The sequence below is a fragment of the Passer domesticus genome, chromosome 4, assembly GCF_036417665.1.
Source record: "Passer domesticus isolate bPasDom1 chromosome 4, bPasDom1.hap1, whole genome shotgun sequence".
Classification (NCBI taxonomy): Eukaryota; Metazoa; Chordata; class Aves; order Passeriformes; family Passeridae; genus Passer; species Passer domesticus.
In genome coordinates this window covers 37,634,988-37,655,691 of record NC_087477.1, presented here as the reverse complement: position 1 = coordinate 37,655,691, position 20,704 = coordinate 37,634,988, and the positions used below count along the sequence as shown (strand labels likewise).

Sequence of the window (20,704 nt, the reverse complement as noted above, 5' to 3'; positions counted from 1 at the left end):
TGGAGGGTGACAGTGCCACCTCTCCAATGACTCTGGACAAACCAACAATCCATCAAATTTTTCCTCCTCCATAAAAGAATGCAAAACAGTAAGTTATTTATATAAAGTCTGTGAAAAAGTTCATTACAAGAATGTAAACATCAGAAGGCTTAAAAAAACTTAAAAATCAAAACAACACCAAAGAACATGGATTTGAAATGCTTCCCAGTTCTGCCTCCTTTTTTTAATGGAGCTTTAATTAAATACTTACAGGCTATTATGCAACTCTGCCATGTGGACCTACTAAACCTGCAAAACCCTACCCAAATAAAAAATAATAACACATAAATATAAAAAAAAAATTTAAAAAAACCAACCAAACAACAACCAAAAAAAACCTAAGTAGCTGACAAAGCATTTCATGTTCCAGCAAGTAGTATCAACTGCACCCAAATAAATATTAAAAGAAAACAAGGGAATGTCAAAACATAAGTCATGTTGCTGCAGGGTTCTGTCTTCCCAGGGTTACTAATTTGTCTTCTCTTCCATTGACTTCTGGAAATTTCCAGCTGGAGGGCATTCTACTTTCCCATCTCCCAGATGTAGTAATAAAACACATTGGTTTGTTGCATATATACATATCTATATATTTGTGTACACATATATATATATATATATATGTATCAATTTGTTCATGTCTATACTTGAACATGTATAAATGTGTACATATATATATAACCAGTAGAGTTCAGAAAATACTGCACACAAATATCTTCACAGGGATGTCTGTCTGCTGGTACTTGAGTTGTACTAATACTGCTTTAGTTTATCTCCCAGATCAAAGGTGGACATGGCTCCTGTCACATAACCAGGATGCAGAGGTTTTTTTCATGTGCTTACACCAAGACAGAATGTTCAATAGCTAATAAATATCCTGATTGTTTTTTTATGTGCAGGTTACAGCTTGACTGAGTTTCCAAAGTGCCCACACCTACGTGGAGCTGTCACAAGGTCTTTCTGACATCACCTTTGGCTGCTCCCTGCTGGAGCTAACAAGTATCTGGTAACTTTTTGCCAGCTTTTAGGATCTCTCTTCTATTTGATATATTAAGATCGTTATGAGGTAATTGATTCTGGTTGAGATAAAGCTGATAAAAACAAATGTTGACAACACACCCTGTCCTTAACTGACTTGAGTCCTGCTGGACCGGTCGACCACTGCATGAACTTGCAGGCAAGTCCATTCCCCTTCCAGAGCAAATGCCAAGCAGCTGCCTGTCCCTGAGAAGGGGCAGACATTTATGGTTTGTCCAGCTTAAATTTTCTACGCTGAAACAGATCTTCAGTGCAGATCAATTGGCACACAAATCCATCTGCAGTGGGTTTACTTCTCAGGATGCACCAGCAATATATTGTTTTTCAGAGGAACTCCTTCACATTTGCATAGGTAGCCAGAGGCACCTTCCTTGGATACTTTGGGTAACTGTTAAAAATATTTTCTCCTTTTCATCCTTCATACAGGAAGCCAGGCTGCTGGTTTCTGGTACCATGCCAGGACAAAGCCCATAAACAAGTGTGGAAGAAAGAAAATTAAAATGTTTTTAAAGCAAACAGAGCAGGATGGAGTAAACATCATGTTTTGGTTTGCGTTTTTGGTTTTTTACTGAAACACAAGTATTTTGGAAAAGAAAAAAAAGAAAATAAATTATTTTAATCCTACTATATATCATGAAGAGATAGCTGCCAGGATTTACTGCATAGCATTATGAGGGCAAGTGGTGCTGCAAAGGCCCGTGTCTGGGTCAGGGTCTGCTAATCTTGGGAGAGACTCCACACATGAGACTTGGCAGGCTTGCTCCTGCTCATAGTATCAAAAGAGCGTGAAAGAGCTATGGGCCAAGAGGGAGGGATATTTCTGTAATTGTTAAGACCCTTTTCATGGCTTTAAAGGAACAGAGAAACAATCTCCCCTTTCTACTTCATCTGCCACTTCAGGCTTTCCTGGTGGTTTGCTCTTGCTTCAAGCTGTTACTAAGCTAGCAGTGAGCAAACTTGCTTTTGCTCAACCTGAAACAAAAGCCCTGATACAAGGCTGTCAGTGCCTGCTTCTAAAGAAGTAGCAGCACAATATTTTGCATATATCTTAAATCTGTTTGTGGCCCAGGGTTTCCACACGAGCAGGATAAGGCACGTCAGCATAAACAGCTGAGATTTTCTAGTGTTGGCATCGGCAGCAGCCCTGGAGGAAGGGACAAGGCTGTGCTCGGCACCGACAGAGGGCAGGCACCAGCCCGGTGTGGGAAGGTGGGAAAACCATCTCTCCTGAGATGCCTTGGGACTCACAGGCTTGGATGCTGCCTGGCCCCAGCCCTCTGTACATTGCAGGCACACAGGGATTGCTGCTAAGTCAGGATGTAAGGTGTAGTACAGCTTGAACTGCATGTGCCCTATGCTAAATATCATTGCCCAGTTTTCAGAGATGCAGGCAAAAAGGAAAAGCAGAGAGCATTCCTGATGGACTCCAGCCTTGGCTCTGTTTGGATGTTAGCAGATCTAAATGCCTGTTTTCTTCTTGAGAACCCATCAATTAATTTCATCATTGCCTGTTCAATACTGCCCTAGCTGACAGTTTTGGCAATTCCTTCGTGTCTTTTAAAGTCTTTCTGCCTGGACAAGGCACTGAAGACAGGCAGCAGCTGTTTCCGCTGGGATATGGAGGTGGAGCTGCTGTGACTTCTGCTACTGTTGGCTGGTGAGGCAAGGTTTCCAATGGAGCAGGAGTATAGAATGTCAAAAGCTTCACATTTAACACTGAGGAAGCTCAAGTAAATGACTGGATGGAAACAAGTGCTGTCTAGAGAAGCAGAAAGGTGGCTTGCTGGCAGAGATACTTAAAAAAAAAAAAAAGTAAAAGTCAGGAAGTGTGTTTCTTCAATATGCAGAATTTAGGATGACTTGCTGGATACTGCTCAAGAAAAAGAAAGTATCATCAGCACAGGAAATTGTGTGGCTTCACATATGCTCTCTGAAAACTCTTCCAAACCTAGTGCTGCAGGTGGCACAGACGAGCTGCAGATGGGGTAGCAGGGCCGTGGGCGAGTGTTCGTGCTGTCTGCTCACGCAGCCTCCAGAGGAGACGGTGCGTGCTTGGCAGGGAGAAGGTAAATCCGAGGTGCTCCACCAGCAGCTTCGCTCATTCTGTCCTTCTTCCCCCGTCTTATTCTCCCTTCTTTTTCTTGTGGCCTTTGATGTCCAGCGAGATGGTTATCAAGTGTAACCATGAAACAATGCCTCATTCGAGCAAGTCACTTATTTTTTGCTTCTGTGGTTACAAAGTGATCAAGGACCGGGTATATTTAGGTATTGCCTGGACCTAAGAGTGAACCAATGTATTTGAGCACCACGGCTCTTTAGGTACACGTGCAAAACTTGGCAAGCTGTAGATCTTACTAATTTGCCTTACTGTCTAAGAAATGCAAAAAAAATTATACTGGCTTTGATGGACATGTACAGGTAATATCTCAGCCTACTCTTACAAGCAGATTTTGGGACATAAGAGGCAGAGAGGGACATTGAATAATGACCCTGATTTTGATTAAATAATCCGCTTTGTGTTCCTCACCCCCGCTCCCGAATGTTTGTGGCAGTGGCGCTGTGGCCACCAGGATGACCGACGACTGGCAGGAATGGCAGGGTCGCGCGTGGGAGCTGAGATGTGCCCCACGCAGCGAGCCGGCTGTGTCGCGAGTTTCTGCTGGTCTGCACCCCTAGGAAAAAACAAAAACAAAAAAAACACCACAACTCCAAGGCACAGGACTCACCCGCGGCTGGCCCGCCTCAGCCCAGCAGGAAACACGATTCCCCCCGAAAGGAAAGCCCAGGGGGATGGGGGAGCGCCGGGACGGGACGTCCCGTCCTGTCCCGTCCCGCCGGGGAAGGCGGGAGGGAGGGAGGCGGGAGGAGGGGTTTGGCCGGGGCCGGCGCCGGGATAAGAGGCGGGGAACCCTTCGGCGGCTCGGACGGACGGTGTTCCCCGGTGCCGTGCCGTGCCGTGCCGTGCCGTGCCGTGCCGTGCCGTGCCGTGCCGTGCCGTGCTGTGCCGTGCCGTGCCCGTCTCCCGGCGGGATGGAGGAGCTCTACAGCAAGGCGGAGACCCTCGCCCTGCGGAGGAAGCACATCGGGTAGGGGCGGCTGAGGGGCCGGGAGCGGGGCAGAGGGGAGGAAGAGGAGGAGGAGGAGGAGGAAGGTCTGTCTCTGGTGACAGCGCCCGTCCGGACCCGCTGGGCGCTGCCCGGGCGATGCCAGCGCTGGGCAGCCCCTCCGGGCCCGCAGCGAGAGCCAGCGGGGAGGGGGACAGGGACACACACAGGAGCTGTCATCCCCCTGGATCCCAGGTCTCGGGGCCGCCCGGAATTCCCTAGGCGGGCGGGGGGATGCGTCATTAGAGCACTGCCCATCACTCGCATCATTCACTTTCCAAGAGATCAAAGCGAGCGGCCAGAATGTGGTACCCAGGTGTGAGCCTAAAGCGAGGAGCGCAGGGCTGGGGGTTTGTGCGCGCACCTGCAGAACAGCCGCGTCCCCTGAATGAACCTGCTGCTGCCCCTTAAGCTCACTTTAACCGGGGGACGTGCAGGAGGGCTGCCAGAAGTTGTGACCGATACTGATCAAGTTTAAAAAGAGAGGATCATCAGCGCAGGAAATTGTGTGGCTTTGCAACACGGCTAGAAGCTGTGGGAAAGAAAGCAAACCACTATCCAGGAGTCAGTCACATTTACAAGTTCATAGCCTCAGCGTACCCCACAATAACTCTCAGACTTACCTGGAAACAACTGTGTTTATCCAAGTTCATATAAACAATGCTGAATGTTCAGAAGATTTTCCTTCTGCTCAGTAATAGCATTCAACATAATTACATAGCTGGCACATTCTCCAAGAAGGGGGGCGGGGGGAAGAAATATAAAAGAGTGTTTAAAGAGTACTTTGGTTAATTTTATAAAGAGCTTGAGTTTTTCTGGAAGTCAGTGTGATTGAGATGCTTATAAAATGCTGCTTTTAAAGATTTTTACCCAAAGCAGAGAGGGTGAGAGTGTGAGGAGTTTAGGACCTGCTCAGCACCTCTGAAAATAAAGCCTGCAAGGCATTAGTGTTTTGTTCCTGACTGTGACCTCTATATGCTACAGCCATCCATTGCGTAATGATTTTTTGGCTATAGTATAAAACAGTGCTTAACAGCTTACTTTAGTCCCAGAGAGTTATTTGGCCATAGATGTCTGGAAGGCATGTAAACAAGCAGAGCTACAGCCTCGGAACATGGCAGGACATATAAGGACCTGGAAGGACGTGCAGACACTGTTCTCCTGTGAAATCAATGGCAGGCAGAGTCAAGCTTTGAAAACACCCTTACTAAACACTGGCTTCTGTCCCCACTGTGCCTGGGCAAGTGCATGGATTTTCCCTGTGAGCAAGAGCCCCTGCTTGAACACCACCTGAATGGCTCACAACCCTTTTTTGTAGAAGGAGGCAATTGTCTCCAGAGCTGCAAAAAAATAAACCTCCTCAACACTCAAAGGAGAGAGAAAAAATGAGAAAATTAAAGTGTTATGTTTATTATGTTTTAGGCCTTCCTGCAAAGTTTTCTATGCCAAGGACCCTCTGAAGATAGTCCGTGCTCAGGGCCAATACATGTTTGATGAGAAAGGAGAGAAATACTTAGACTGCATCAACAACGTTGCACATGGTAAGCAGTTTGACTTGAGACTGCTTCTATTCCTTAATTTCCACTAGGGATCAGGACACATTTCTGCCAAGTGGTGATGTTCACTGTGCTTCTCTGAACATCCTTGTGTGGTTCAGTAATTGACTGCTTGCTAGTAATAACTAATAATTTTCTTCTTTAGTGGGGCACAGCCATCCATATGTGATAAAGGCTGCAACGAAACAGATGGAACTGCTCAATACAAACTCCCGCTTCCTGCATGACAACCTTGTTCAGTATGCACAGCGACTCACAGCCACCCTGCCTGAGAAACTCTCTGTGTGCTATTTTGTTAACTCTGGGTAGGTCTGAGTTGGGTTTTTTTTGTTTGGTTGGTTTTTTCTATGACTATTCTTAATGACTGTTAGAGACAGACACTCAGGACAGCTTGGTCTAAATCTTACTAATTAGGACTTAGTAACATACAACAAAAATATATCCAGCACTGATCAAAACTTACTTCCTATTTGCAGCCATCCTATTTAGAATGATGGCTCAAAGCAAGAGAGGCAAAATGTGAAACTGGCCTGCTGAATGCTAGGCAAAAAAATAGTGGTGGGGGGAAAGCAGGAAGAGGAAATTAATTCTGCAAATTGGTGAATGTTGTGTACAGACTGATGAATGCCGTTTGTAAATTGACATATAACCTTGGAAATAAGACGTCTTCTTTAGGCAGATTGGTAGTCTGCGATCACTCACATGTCCAAAACAGACAAGCTGTGAGCAGAGGGGCTGTGACAGATCAGGCTGGAAGCTTGAGTCTTGTTCCAGGGTGCAGATTTGTGATGGTGCAAGCACTGGGGAGAAAGGAGTTGTGGACTGTGGGAGATGGGGCATTGCTTTTTGAGGGTTAGTGACTGCACTGTGTTCTGAGCTGCAAATTGGCCTCCTTTGTACCAAGGGGAGGTAAATATCTACAGGAAAACTGGGGGAGGGAAAGAAAGCATCTCTTTGTTTGCTGTTTATACAAAGGGTTGTTTTATCTTTGCCCTCTTACATGGCACTTATAGTCTCAACCTTAGCATTGTAATCTGTACAGTAACAGAGTCTGCTGTGTTGATTTCTTATATCCATGAGTCCCATGCCTTGTCTTCTGTGGGAATACCCTTTTAATTGGAAGCACTCCTTCACTGGTTTGCTGCTGTGTCTGTTATCGTGCAGGTCTGAAGCAAACGATCTTGCTTTACGACTGGCTCGGCAGTACCGTGGGCACCAAGATGTGATCACCCTGGAAAAGTAAGTACACAGAGTAGCTTATGTGAACACAGCCAGCAGCTCCTGCCATTACTTCAGAAGCAGCTTTGCAGCAACCCCCTGCTGTTTGTACTCCACTGCCTGCTGAAAGAAAAGCTTTGTTGCTTTTGCATTAGAGCAGATCAGGAAATCCCTTTTTCACATTTGGATAAACACAAGTTTTGAAGATCTCTGAAAATAAGCTTGTCGGTCACCCTAGAAGGTCAGGCACCTGTTAGAGGGCATTTCCCACAGACTCCCAAAGCAACTCATGCCAGAGACTTAAATGTTGGTTTCAGAAGCAGTGAGTGGTCTGGCTACTGGGCTGCTCTGGTAAAGGGCTTTCTCTTCATCACGCATTGCTGGACACGTTTCATTTTGCACAAATAAATATTCAGTGGTCAAGAAGAAAGATCCTGTAGTTCTGCAGCAGTGCTGCAATGATGCTCAGCTCTCCTTCAGTGAACACAATTATGCACACAAAACCAAGGGACTGCAAAATCAGGAGGTGTTGGTAGGGCTGCCAGCCACAGGGTAGGTGGCTGAGCACATTTCGGTGTTTTCCTATCCTAGAGGAAGCTGCAGGTTTAGTGATGTTGCTGTAGTGCTGGATTTTCTTCTCAGGTTGTGATTAGAAAGTCCAGCTAGAACAAATGCAAGGATACATGTCTCTATCTGAGCAGCACAAAACTTGTTTGACTCAGCCACATTCCTGTTAGCAACACACTAACCTATGTGTGTTCTACTAAGAAATCGTGACATATCTTTGGTTTGGTTTGAGGTTTGCTTCACTTCAAGTTTATGGCTGAACAAAAGTGTTTATTATTCCCTGAATAAAGATGCTACATGCTTTAGGCTCAAAAGGCTCTGGTTCCTCATTTCTAAATCAGTTGTCTTCAACAGTAACCAGCTTTAGCATACTCTTCAGTATAAAACACTTATATTCCAACAAAATCCTTTTCCTGACAGTGGCTTCTGCCAAACCCTCTTGGCTGCAATGCCTGCAGGGCAGATAGTCATGGGCTGCTGCTGCATAAGATTCCCACTTCTCCATGCAATGCACACTCCTGAGAGTTTTCACAGTGCTGTTGGGGTCTAGCTTGCCAGGCTGGGGCTGGCCAGAGTGGGGCTGATGGGTTGGAAGTGGAGGAGCTGGACCCACCTTTCAGCTCTAGGTAAGGCTGCTAGGGCAGCCACCTTGAAGCCATGGCTTGAAGCCATGGCTGCTAGGGCAGCCATCATCTTGGTCTGTCCCCATTTTTCCTGTTTCCAGTCTTTCTAGTGAATTAAAGTCAACAGCAATTTCATATTGTCTTTGAGAGAAAGACTGAGAAAATTAAATCAGGATCCCTTCACAAGCAATGCTGCTGTGATGCAGATATGGTTGCTGTTCTGGATTATGTACAGGCACAGTTGTAAATTTGGCTCTTCTATATATTTTCTGAAAAGTGACTTGGATATTTAACACTCACACAGTGCTTACCATGGCCATGTTACGTCTCTGATTGACATCAGCCCCTATAAATTTAATCAGCTGGGAAAGGACAGCAAGAAGGAGTATGTGCATGTGGTAAGTATGGTTTTTTATTTGTTATGGGGGGATTTGTGGTTTTGTTTTGGTTTGTTTTTTGGGGGGTTTTTGGTCATTTTTATGCCTGTTATGCAGCATATTGTATTACCCACTTCTGGTGTAAATATACTTTCATTCTGTTTTGTTGATGCTAGTGTACATATGCTCGGCTGATTTCAGTGGAAAAAATACAGCAAAATTGTTTGCTTATGGATTTCTAAGAAGGTGTTCAGCTGTGGGGCTGATTTCCTTCCTTGTGCCACAGGTTTTCTCAATCACTGCATTGTATAGTTACACAGTTTGATGAAATTAGCCAATATCCAGTATTGCATTGGTTTGGTTAAAGATATGCAGGACTTTGAGTCTAGTTCCAAAATCGAAAAGACAGATTGCAGAAGTTTGCACAGCTTGGGGTATTGGACTCCTGAGTGTCTAAGGTATTGTGATTTTTCACATAAACTTCTGTATCTTAAAAAGACAAAAGTTTTTCTCAGTCTAGAAATGTAGACCAAGCAAGCCTTTCCTGTCTAGACCTCCTTGCATAAACCACACTGCCAAAGTAATGTCACCTTTATGTACCACATCCTTAGTTATTGAACCTCTCCTAACACCATTTGTAGAAGGTTGAATACCACACAGATTTGTACCATGGCTAAAATGCCAGAAGTTAGGTGGCAGACTGGAAAACCCAACTCTCCAGTTGCAGAAATGGATTTTCTGTGAGCATCTGAAATAAGGTGGTGGATGAGTACTCATTATTGTGTCTTGAGGGAGAGGAGGGACAGCCTTGGAAGGTGGATGAGGTAGATGATGGTTCTTACAACAGCGGTGTTCAGTAATATTGAAGTAGGCATGACAGGCCCAGATTGAGTTTAAGCTCCAGTAGGCATTTTTGCAATTCAAAGCAAACATTCATCCTGTACTAGCTCTTATTACCTATTGGTGTTGAAAAGCCAATAAAGTGGAACAATAGAAAAGAAAGTAAAAGTTTTACAGAAGTATTGCCTTCATAAAAACAAATAAATGAATTGGTCTTTTCAGGCTCCTTCTCCAGATATCTACAGAGGGAAATACAGGGAAGACCACCCAGATCCAGCAACTGCTTATGCTGAAGAGGTGAAAAAGATTATTGAAGAAGCACAGAAGAATGGACGCAAGGTGTGTGTTTTGTGCTCTAGAAATGCTGAGGCTTCACCTATTTATTTTGGCATGGGGGTGTGTAACAGGCAACTAAGGACTTGTTTCTTTCCCAATTTCACATGCTTCCCTCTCCCTTCTTTTTTCTGTGATGGGTTTTGTTCAAAATGGGCCATTTTTCTATCTGATGCTCTTATAATAATTTTTCTAGCCATCAATGAAAGGATCAATAATACAGTTGTATGTAAGCAGATACAATCAAAGCTGTTAAATTTCCTATATTATGCATTGAATTGGTAGATTGTTAATATCATAGGGAAAGGTTTGACGTCAGCTGAGATGAGAAACTACATCAAAAAGTTTAGCAAAGATATATAAAAAAATCCAGGACATGGAGAAAATCTATTGGAAAAAAAATCTCAACACTACATTTCTGAGCCTGTTTGGTTAAGATAACTTTGAGGTCATATAAAAAGGTGAAACTTTCACTTATACACACTATGACCTTGATAAAAACAGACAGTTTCTGAACAGGTGCACCTGAAATGTGTATTAATCTTTTATATGATGACATTGGTGTGTTGAGACTTGTGGGGCTTGATCTAAAACCCACTGAAGTCCCAGAAGACTTCAGTGGAGCGTGGAACATGTTCCCTTCTAGTCCAACGGACTTACATCACCCCGCCTTTAGTTTCTTCATCAACTTTTTTTTATTCTCTACTAATGGATAGTTTTGTTTTTTCTTCCCTTTTTTTCCCTTTCTTTTGCACGTTTCTTAGGTTTTGGTGACAGACGTGTGGCAGGACAAGCTGTGCTAAAGGCTAAGCCTCACATGCTGTGGGACGCTTCGTACTCTTTGGCCGTGTGCTCACATGTAGCGTACGGTTCTTTACGCGTTTCTGCTCGGCCTTGTTTCCAGGAAGACTGCACCAGCACAGAGACCTCTTGATGCTCAGGGAGGGGTTCACAAGTGGTGTGGGGATGCAATCCCTTAAATAGCAGACTTATGCTGAGACCTTGGGGTAATATTGTATCTCTGCTGCATAGACCTCTGCTGTTGACAAGAAACGAATTTTGATGTTCCAGTGTGTCTGATCTGCTGTTCTTACCCTTCCTGACTTGAAATAACTTTCTTTTTCATTCCTAGCAACTGGAATTATTTCATCTGTAGAATTTTTCTCTTCTTTTGTCAAGTGCCTCGTGCTGACATGTTATTTGTGTAGTTATTTGCGTTAGGCAGGGGTGCCCAAAGGCTAGCCACAGGTCATCTTACAGGTCAGCTTCCACCCACCTCTCCCTGGTGTTCAGGATTAAACAAAAACCCACATAGACCCGCAACTTTATTAACCTCTAAGGGAAGATGGTACACACTGTTGTGTGTGTCCTGTAAACTGGCATTTTAAAATAAATTCATGTAGCTCCCAGGAGCTAATCCAGCATCCACTGACACCAGGCAGAGTTATCCAGTTCAACACAAGGACTTAATGGAGATCCTTGCATTCCCATCAGGCTGCAAAGGTGGCCCTGGCTACTGCAAATTTGGGCACTCTGATTACAAAATTAATAAATCCTTTAGCCATAGCTGTTTTCAAGAGCTCTCAGTTGTCCAGCCCATTGTGTGATTAAATTAAGACCCCATTTAAACATTTATTTCTAGACTGTTAGATGTCTCTGCCAAGGCCAAGTAGATGAACACAGCTCTCACACGAGTTTGTCTCTTGTAGATTGCTGCCTTCATAGCTGAATCCATGCAGAGCTGTGGAGGCCAAGTAATTCCACCTGTGGGCTATTTCCAGAAAGTGGCAGAGTACGTACAGCACTTCACAGGGGCATAACGGGGAAATTAAACAAAGAAATTGCTTTTTTCACTATAGACTTACCTAATCAATTCAGCTATTAACCTCTCCTGTTCTTGGCTATCTGTGGTTCGTTTCTGCTTATTGAAGAGTATGATTTCAGTTCAATTTTTTTAATGGAATATCAGCTAATTTTTCACTAGATAATTCCCATTCTTTTCCTATCTTTAATCCTCAGCCATAAGTTTGATGGAAGATGAAGTTAAACCAGTTATAATCCTACAGTACCATTACAGTACTCCTATTTGACATTAAAATGTCAATTTTTTTTCTTAACATGTAGCATACAAATTTCATAGCTACAAAATAGCTATAACTGTATTCTTTCTTTTTTTCCTGACTTGGTCTCACACTGCTGAATTTCTGTGATGCAGACTGCCTTGTCTTGATTGCCTACCCGTGTTCTGCAGCACTAGACTTTCAAGGTATTGTGATTCTTTTCAGGTATGTGCGTGCAGCAGGTGGAGTGTTCATAGCTGATGAGGTCCAGGTTGGCTTTGGCAGAGTTGGGAAGCATTTTTGGGCATTCCAGCTGCAAGGTGAAGACTTTGTGCCCGATATTGTCACCATGGGAAAGCCCATTGGCAATGGACACCCTATGTCTTGTGTGGTCACAACAAGGGAAATTGCTGAAGGTTTTGGTGCTACTGGACTGGAGTATTTCAATACAGTAAGTTCATAGGTGAAGTTTTGCCTTTTTTATTTTTCTTTTGGTGTGCAAAATGCCAGTTAGAAGTTCTCCAGGTGATCCAGATAACATCTGCAGCAATCACTGCATCACATTACTAAGAGCTTGAGCCAACCACAGTCTAGTATCTAAAAGCAAGTGGAGAGGCTTTGAAATATGCTCTGTATCAAGTGTTGCATCATCATATGGACGAGCACAAGCTCTCTGGCAGGTTATGCACCTCAGCTCATATCCATACAGAAAAATTCTTCCTTATGTCTCTTTCCCTCTTCCCACTCTGAAATGCTGATTATGGAAAATTCCATTTTCTAGGATAGGCTCTGGGCTGGTGGAGCTCATGACCTGGCAGACCTTGCTCTGCAACTGACACCTAACAAAATAGTGACCCTTTACCAGAAAATATTTCATCTGTATGCATTCCACAAAAGTTCAGCCTTCTCATTTACTGAGCCTGCTTTCTGCTCCTGTGACTCAGCTACCATGAATTCCCCTGTTTTAAATTGAGTTTATACTCTCTGGATGAAAATATATCAAATCTATCACCCACTGCTCTTCCCAGGAGCATTTTGCCTACACATGCAATCAGCTGAATGCTTCAGTCCTGAGATCCTCAAATTATTGTAACCTGGAGCAGAGGAAGAGGGAGCCCTTCCCTTGCCCAGATGTAGGAGATGGTGTTCCACAGCCTAAATGACACAAAATCCCGACCTTTCTGAGCTTTCTTCCTGACATGCCAAGCAGGAGAGGGCAGTGAAAACAATGTGGATAGACACAGATGAATATTTTGTCTTGATAGGTTTTGATTTTGATGGCATGTTTTGTTTTGTCTTTGCTTTCAGTTTGGAGGCAATCCAGTGTCTTGTGCCATTGGCTTGGCTGTGCTGGATGTAATAGAGAAAGAAGATCTCCGAGGGAATGCCACACGTGTAGGAAATTATCTCCTGGAGCTGCTGGCTGAGCAAAAGGAGAAACACCCCTTAGTAGGAGATATCAGGTGGGTTCATTGCAGCAATGTCAGGGAAGAAAGTAACTGTGCTAGAAAAAGTGGCAAACTTGGTGTGAGTGGAATACAGAAACATGCCATGATTTTGCTGCAGCTCTCTTTTAAAAAGGACTGCCCAAAACTGGTATTGTAAGGCAATATATGTATATTTATATTTAAGTTGTCCATCTGTCTGCTTAATTACTTACAAGCAAAGCCACTAAAAAGGTTCTGGGGGAGTAGGAGAAACAGCCATCCACATGCAATAACCAAGATGTCAGCACACCATTGTAATCATGCAGAGCTTGTTAAATGTCTGGGATTTCCTTGGGAGATGTTATTATGGATTTTCCTCATCTCATGTTACTACCATCGATAATTGCCTTCAGGTTTTTTTGGTTGGGTTGCAGGGTTTTTGTACTTCTTTTTTCATCTCCCTGGCTTGTGATTTTCAGGATAAGCATGAAAGAAAGTTATTCTGTCATTCTTATCTGGCCACATAGCATTAATGAGCCAGGTAAATTAATTTATCCAGAAATACCTGTTATCCCATTTGATTGTGGGAAGTTGCCAAAAGGCAACCAAAGATAAAGTCTCCTCTCTCATTCTCCTTCCCCCATTTGCGCTTCAGGGAAGGGAATTACAGTTGTTAGAAACAGGTATTGCATTTGCAGCAGAAGTTTTGGGTTACTGACACTGGATTTCACTTGTCTGCACTTTTCTTTTCTACTCCAGGGGTGTTGGATTGTTTGTTGGGGTGGATCTGGTGAAAGATAAGCAGAAGCGAACACCAGCCACAGCTGAAGCCCTTCATCTTATTTACAAGTAAGCAGTTCTTAAAGACTGTGTGCAGTGATCAAACCCTCCTAATATTTTCCAGCAGTAAGTCATTAATTTTGTTTTCAGTTTGTGTAGTTTTTGGTGACATAGTACTAAAAAAAGAAGACTTTCAAAATCCGTATCAGCTTGGTGGAAGTGACAAGACACAAGATAGTTTTATACCTGTATCTAACACAAGTGTTTCCTCTTTCCAGATTCAAAGAGCATCAAATCCTTCTTAGTGCAGATGGACCCTACAGGAATATTTTAAAATTTAAACCACCAATGTGTTTCACAATGGAAGATGCAAAGCACGCAGTGGAGACACTTGATTCACTTCTTACAGGTATGTGTGCTCTAGGGCTCAAAGGAATGCTCTTCTTTGTTCATTTCCCAGTGAAACACCATCATAGCCTAGGACATTTCATGCAAGGGAAATTAATCAACTGCATTTCTTACCATTCATCAAACTGCTGTTCTTAATGCCAATTATTATAAATAAATACAAAACTCCATATGTACTTCATCCAAACTTTTAGGCAAAATCCCGCTCTTGAGCCTTTCTCTTACAGACTCAGCTATTACTCATTTCTGGTGACATGTGCTGTTTGCTAAGGAGTGAATATATTAATTCAGCACAGGCCTGAAAGACGCTGCAGATACGCAGCTGTAACTTTCCATAATGTGCTCTCTACCTTTCCTTTTTTTTTTCTTTTTGTTTATTTTTTAACTAGAGTACTGGGACGTGATTGTCTCACTCAAATTTAGCCTGAAGGTTTTCAGGCTCTATTTTTTTTTTTTTTTTACCTGAGGACCAACCCAGGGGAAAATAACATCAGTTATACTGTTAGCATGAGGGCTCTTGGAGCCTGTTATACATTAAAGGCTCCCTTCTTCTGAGAATATAACTAAAGTTAGAGTTCCATTAACCTGCTGGAAAAAGGCAGAATTCCACTCTGAAAGGTCTTTCTGATACCCCCGTGCTAATTTTATTCTTTTCTCTAAATACCCCCAAGCTAGACAGTCCTGACAGATTAATCGCATTGCCTCAAAAAATGTTTTAGGAAGTATTCATCACTCTTCATTTATTCTTCTGTGTGATAAATGCCCAGAGGAAAAGCTGGGTTTTTTTAACTTCAGATACTAAATTGATGGTATGCTTACTTCCTCCCACTTCTTTTTAATTTAATTATTTTATTACTTTTTTTCAGAACTGGAAGAGGCCACTGGAATGAAGACAGAAAATAATGCATCTACAAATGTGCAGTGTAAAAGAAAAGTATGTTTTAATTTTTTTAACTATTTTTCAGATAGGTGCTTGGCAAAGCAAATATAAATTACTTTGGTAGAGTATGCCTTCATTTTTGGTAGTGTGAGTGGCTCTGTGCCTTGAAACTGAGCTCAGAGAGTAATTTGCTACTAGAAACTCAAGAGGATTTACCCTGTCTCACTGGGGTAAATCTAAAAAGAGCTGAGTAATCCAGACCAACAACATGTTATAGACCAGCCACCTGCCTTATCTGCTTGTGTGCAAACAAGAGCAACCAGGCTACACAAAGTCATGAGCACCACAGTCAGCAACTATTGGTTCTTGGTATTACATGCTACTGAAAGATATTTGGCTTTCTAAGCAAGCCTGCAGCCTGGAAGGTGTCCAGGTTTTCAGAGAGTTCCAAGGATTTTGTTTCCACTGTAGATCTTTGAGTATGAATGGCTGACACACATCCAAATTAGGACTTCTTAGGTTGCAGCCCCAGCTCTGGATAAATCACATCTGATTTCTCACACCCTTACAAACATGTCACCCTCTCTACAGAGACGTTTGCTGAACTGTCCCTTGGTGGGTTTTCCAGTGGTGCTGTGGGGATGGGAATTCAATAGCTCAGCTGCCATGGGGTGTAAAAGTTAAGCAGAGACCTGATGAGTTATTTGCCATATATCTAGATTTTAGTAGGTTTGGAGTGCAAGCCTACTCTCACAGATATTTTCACACAGTCAGTTCCATTTCTTTCAGAACTAAGAAGTTGTGGCAATAATAGAGCATCAGGCAGAGCTACCTAATGGGAACCAGTGGGTGCCTGGTGGAAGACACACACATGCCTCCACTGACATCTCCTTTCTGTTTCAGACCACTGAAGAGAGCTCTCAACCAGAAGGTGCAAGTGAAAGCATCAGCCACATGAATGGAGCTGCCTGCCGACAAGAAAATGGGATTTATTCTAAAAAACGCTCGGTGCCAAGTAAAAGAATAAGAACATGAAGAGGGACAGTTTCTTCATTCAGTCTGAATTTGTGTCCATCTTGCTTTTGAGATGAAGAGTGCAATAGTCTGAGTCCTAGTATCTGTTTGAAGCCTAGCCATGCCTTTCATAAACTGGCTGAATTCCTATTAGCTTCACTAGGTTTAAAATACCTTTTCAGATACATGAGAACTGTGCCATGTGGCTTGAAATCTAGATGAGGCAGAATGGACAGTGATACAAAGATACCTTGGTGCTGATGGCAGGTGTGACATAGGTACACAAACTTGGTAAAAACTGCAGATTTATCCATATTATGCAGAATCTGATTTGCTTAACTGCCATAAAGCAAATGCCAATCTATTAAGTTTAAAAATATATGCTTAACATGCTATTTTTACAATATTTTAAATTTCAATATGTAATATTGAGATGTTAATTACTTCCCATGTTTTAATGGCTGAATTCACTAAACAATGCTTGAGAAAGGAATCATTATTATCTTCTAGTGTAACTTAGGTCCTATGGACCATATTCCCAGCTGATGTAAATTGGAGTAGCTTTGCTAATGTCAGAAATGCTCTACTAAGAGTCTACAACTCTGTGTGTAGAGACACAATGTCTATGCAGGGCACTCTCACTATAAATTCAAGGAAAATAAAGAATCTAATTTTCTATGAATAAAGCAACTTTTATAAATATTTATATAGAGTAAGATTTTAAATTTTTTTCCCTAGAGTTTATAGATTGGATCCTATCAGTCTATGAAATATGCAAGTGAAGTATATATAATTTCAGACACACTCATTGATTGAATTCAACCTAAGAGGTGTCTAACAATGAGGTTCCCAGGGACAGGCCAGCTTGCATTCCCATGGATTTGAGTTGTTTTGACAGTCATGGGAATTACCGCCTGATCCTGTCAAAGTAGTGCTGGTACTTTTTGTCAGTGGTGATGAAGAGCTGCACACCAGTTCCATGGGTTCCTACACATGAATGGGAACACTGGATAGGTTACTGAAAGGAGAGAATCAGTGCATAAACCGTGCATGCAACCAGTGGCTATCTGTGCTGCAGACACTTCAGGCTGACTTTTCTCAGTCAGTGTTAAATTTCAATGACAGCACACAAGCTCTGCTTCTCTTAATACATGCACAGCTCCATGCTGTGGAGGACAAGGAGGGCTTTCCAAATAGTTTGTACTTCAGAAAAAAATATAAAATGTATTTATTTTCTCTTCAATCTTAATACCCTAAATTCTGCTGTTTCCTAATTGCTGCTAATTATCCTACTGATATGACTGAAAATTGAGCACTTTATCTAACTTCATGTTTTTCACAATTTGCTACATTTATGTCTATGTTTCTGCTGTAACTCTTTCCAACATCCTCAAGCTGGCTTATTTTCTGTTTCATGATCCTTGAATAATTCTTCCATCAAAATAAATCTCATTTGTAATTATGATCTCCTACACAAAGAGGGTTTTTTGTTTATTTGTTTGTTTTAACTTTATTCTGCAGTAACACCTATTTGCTGAGGGAAGTAACTTCAGTTTTAGCTGGAGGTTGTCCCCATGCCAAGGCAGAGCTGACTAGGCTGTGTTTCCCTGAGGCACTCAGCTGTTGGCAGCTATTACCCTTCAAGCCAAATGTTGCCTCAGCTGCCATAGTTCATTCCCTGCTAACTCTGCACCAGGAAGGACAGGTCTTTTCCAAAATGAAGCTACACAAAGAACTAAGTGAACTTAATTTGGTATGTCTAAAGGCACAGTTTAAGTCACTCCCTGTATGGAGTGCCACTACTTATATTTCACCTCAGCCACTGTGTGCAGCAACAAGCAAGCAAATATTTGTGTGATTTATTAGAAAGCTTAAGCCCAAAGGCACAGAGCCCAGTACCAGTCTGTACTGTGACACAGCTGTTGTGGCAGGTCTTTAATATTTAATTTTCAAAAGTATGTCAGAGAATTAGACTTAAAAAATCTGATTAACCTAAATCTAAGGTGGGGTGCTTTGAAGGTTGCAACCTCATAAACACAAGAGGCCTGTGCCTCTCTGCTTCTCCCTGTACCTGTGCCTTGGTTCTGCACATGTTCAAAATACTTGGAGCAACCATTGCTCCAATCCATTGTGGTTTTCACCTGGCTTCTGCTTGACAAGTCAGGAAATTCTCTACCTCTTGGTTCTGCTCATTTTGCAAAGTGCGGGTGTTCTATTTCGCTTAAACAAGAGAGGATATCATTCCTATGATGCACACTAAAAAGAGCCACAATCATTTAAAGGGAGGAAACAATCCAACAGCTACCAAGATTTGAGCTGGACCTACTAAACTTACTATTACTGGATCAATATCTCACAATATCCCACAGTATCTCGGAGTGCCTGTAGTAGAGTGCACGGTTATGCACATTCCCTACTGTGAAGGCCTTTAAAAATAGAAGAGCTGACTAAGGGATGAGAGAGTGGAAGAAGAAATAATTAAGGTTAAACACAGGGACCACAGTTCCAGTCAGCTGAGCTGATCAAATATATTCCCCCACTAAACATGCAAAGCTTTTTTTCCCCTTTCAAATTCCATCTCCCTTTTTCATCTTTCTATCTCTCCTGTCCTGGCTGTCCAAGTCCTTGTTTTAGCCATATATTTCAACATCCACTCTAGCCCTTCCAATTATCAGACAGCTCCATAGGCCAGTTTTACTCACTAACCTTGCAGAATAAATATAACACTACACCTTTCCCCTCCAAGTTTTCTGGAAGGCTAAGGAACAGGCTCATGCAGGAGTAAGAGACAGTGGAGTGAGGGAAAGGCAGGAATCCATCCCAAGTGGGCATCACACTGGAGTTAGCCACTTGTATCTTCACTCTAGCTCATCATCCTACTGGAATACCAATCTGGATAATTTTATTGTTTGCCACTTTTTTCATCACTTTTATATTGCACATTTATACTTTTAAACAAACAGACCAGTCAGAGCAAGGGAACAAGGAAGGACAGTGCTTGCTGAAAATACCAATGAAAAAGTGACACTGAGTCTGAATCCGCTGCCAGTTCTGCTGCATAAAAGAAAGCAGGACTGAGACGGTGTGGAAGAAAGCTGTGCCTCAGACAGCACTGCTCTGGAGAGAAGAACCAACATCCATAGTTGCCATGTCAGCACGACACTGCAGAACTGCCAGGGAAACAGGGTGTGATGCCACGTGTTCTCATGTGGGGAGAAAAGCCTCAGCCTTACCCCTGCAAAACACCAGACTGCACTGAATAGAAGAATTATTCAGGACATTATATTTTGACTGTTGCTTTTTAAATGAATGGTTTTTTAGACATACAGCAGCCTCTTCTCAGACAATACATTTATAATCTTCACAACTGTTAAGCTTGGTGGCTGGGAAATAACAGACAGCCCCAACACTGCAAAGTCCAGAAAAGTCCCCCCACACACAACCAGAAGCAGCAAGTTCTGATTATAGCTCATAAAATAAGGGAGGTAAATTAAGGGGACCAAGGGAAAAGCCTGAAAAACTTACTTTACATGTGTCATTGCAATGCACAAGGCATTTCTGTTAAAAAAAATATTAAACAGAGACAAAACCTAATTTTTAATATGGTAAAAATTGAGTTAAATGTCTAACTGGGGCAAAAATTTCAACACCAACATGCAAAAACTCACACCTAAGAAAAAGTCATAAGCACCCATCATGAAAATATAACTAAGTGGATGCTGTTGCAAAAATAATTTGTACAGGTACTTCTTGGAGAGTAAGCCCCCTGTGCTGCAGCTACTCTAAGCTAAGAGCTGAAAAAAACCCAGAATGTGTCAAAGAGGAGGCAATTGGTAATATATTAGAGAAGACCAAATAAGGCACTGGGATGCACAGTTGTGTACTGGGCATACACACTGAAGCCTCTTGTAGCTGTATCTTTGACCTGCCACTATGGGCTTCGTCTTCATTTAATTACATAACTTTGAAAAAAACAGGTGACTCAGACTTGCACGCAGGGCAAATTAGCTAACAGCAGCAGAAAGGTTGGCTTAATTTTCGAGGTTTCTCAGTGATGACTTGAACAGGTGTTCTAGTAGTGCCTCTCTTCAGCCTGGACCTGGCCTGGGCTGCTGCCAGCCAAGCTCTGCCAGAAGGATTATGCAAGGGGACACAAGGCCAAATCGACTGTGATGGGATTTCCCTATCTCTGCTATCCACACACATTTGTATTTTCCTACCTGGAACATTTGATTTTCTTGGTGCCTGTGGTTCAGCAGAAAAGCTGAATTAGAAAAGACAAGTTACACCTTTGCATTTCCCACTGACTTGTATGCCTGGACTGTGTTGTGTCCTCTCTGTAGGCTTCAGCTTCCAGAGATGCAGGGTATCTGGGAAAGTCCAGGAGAGACAACTGCAGAGTAGGGCTCTTCATGCCAATATTTCTAAAGGGAAAATATTTGG

At 42.6% G+C, this 20,704-nt stretch overlaps 1 protein-coding gene across 2 annotated transcripts; it reads left to right on the top strand.

Annotated features, from left to right (window-relative positions):
* The first annotated feature begins 4,001 nt into the window (after positions 1 to 4,001).
* Positions 4,002 to 16,618, top strand: ETNPPL (ethanolamine-phosphate phospho-lyase). 2 transcript variants are annotated; one of them, XM_064417187.1, is made up of 14 exons: positions 4,042 to 4,060; positions 4,091 to 4,160; positions 5,601 to 5,719; positions 5,880 to 6,039; positions 6,899 to 6,973; positions 8,447 to 8,540; positions 9,582 to 9,698; positions 11,402 to 11,484; positions 11,978 to 12,203; positions 13,061 to 13,215; positions 13,939 to 14,028; positions 14,238 to 14,368; positions 15,234 to 15,301; positions 16,151 to 16,618. In XM_064417187.1, exons 2-14 carry the CDS (start codon positions 4,105 to 4,107, stop codon positions 16,280 to 16,282), a joined length of 1,506 nt encoding a protein of 501 aa, XP_064273257.1. In that variant the 5' UTR covers positions 4,042 to 4,060; positions 4,091 to 4,104; the 3' UTR covers positions 16,283 to 16,618. The 2 variants fall into 2 exon arrangements, with proteins under 2 accessions (XP_064273256.1, XP_064273257.1); XM_064417186.1 differs by having other exon boundaries at positions 4,002 to 4,160.
* Positions 16,619 to 20,704: the final 4,086 nt, after the last annotated feature.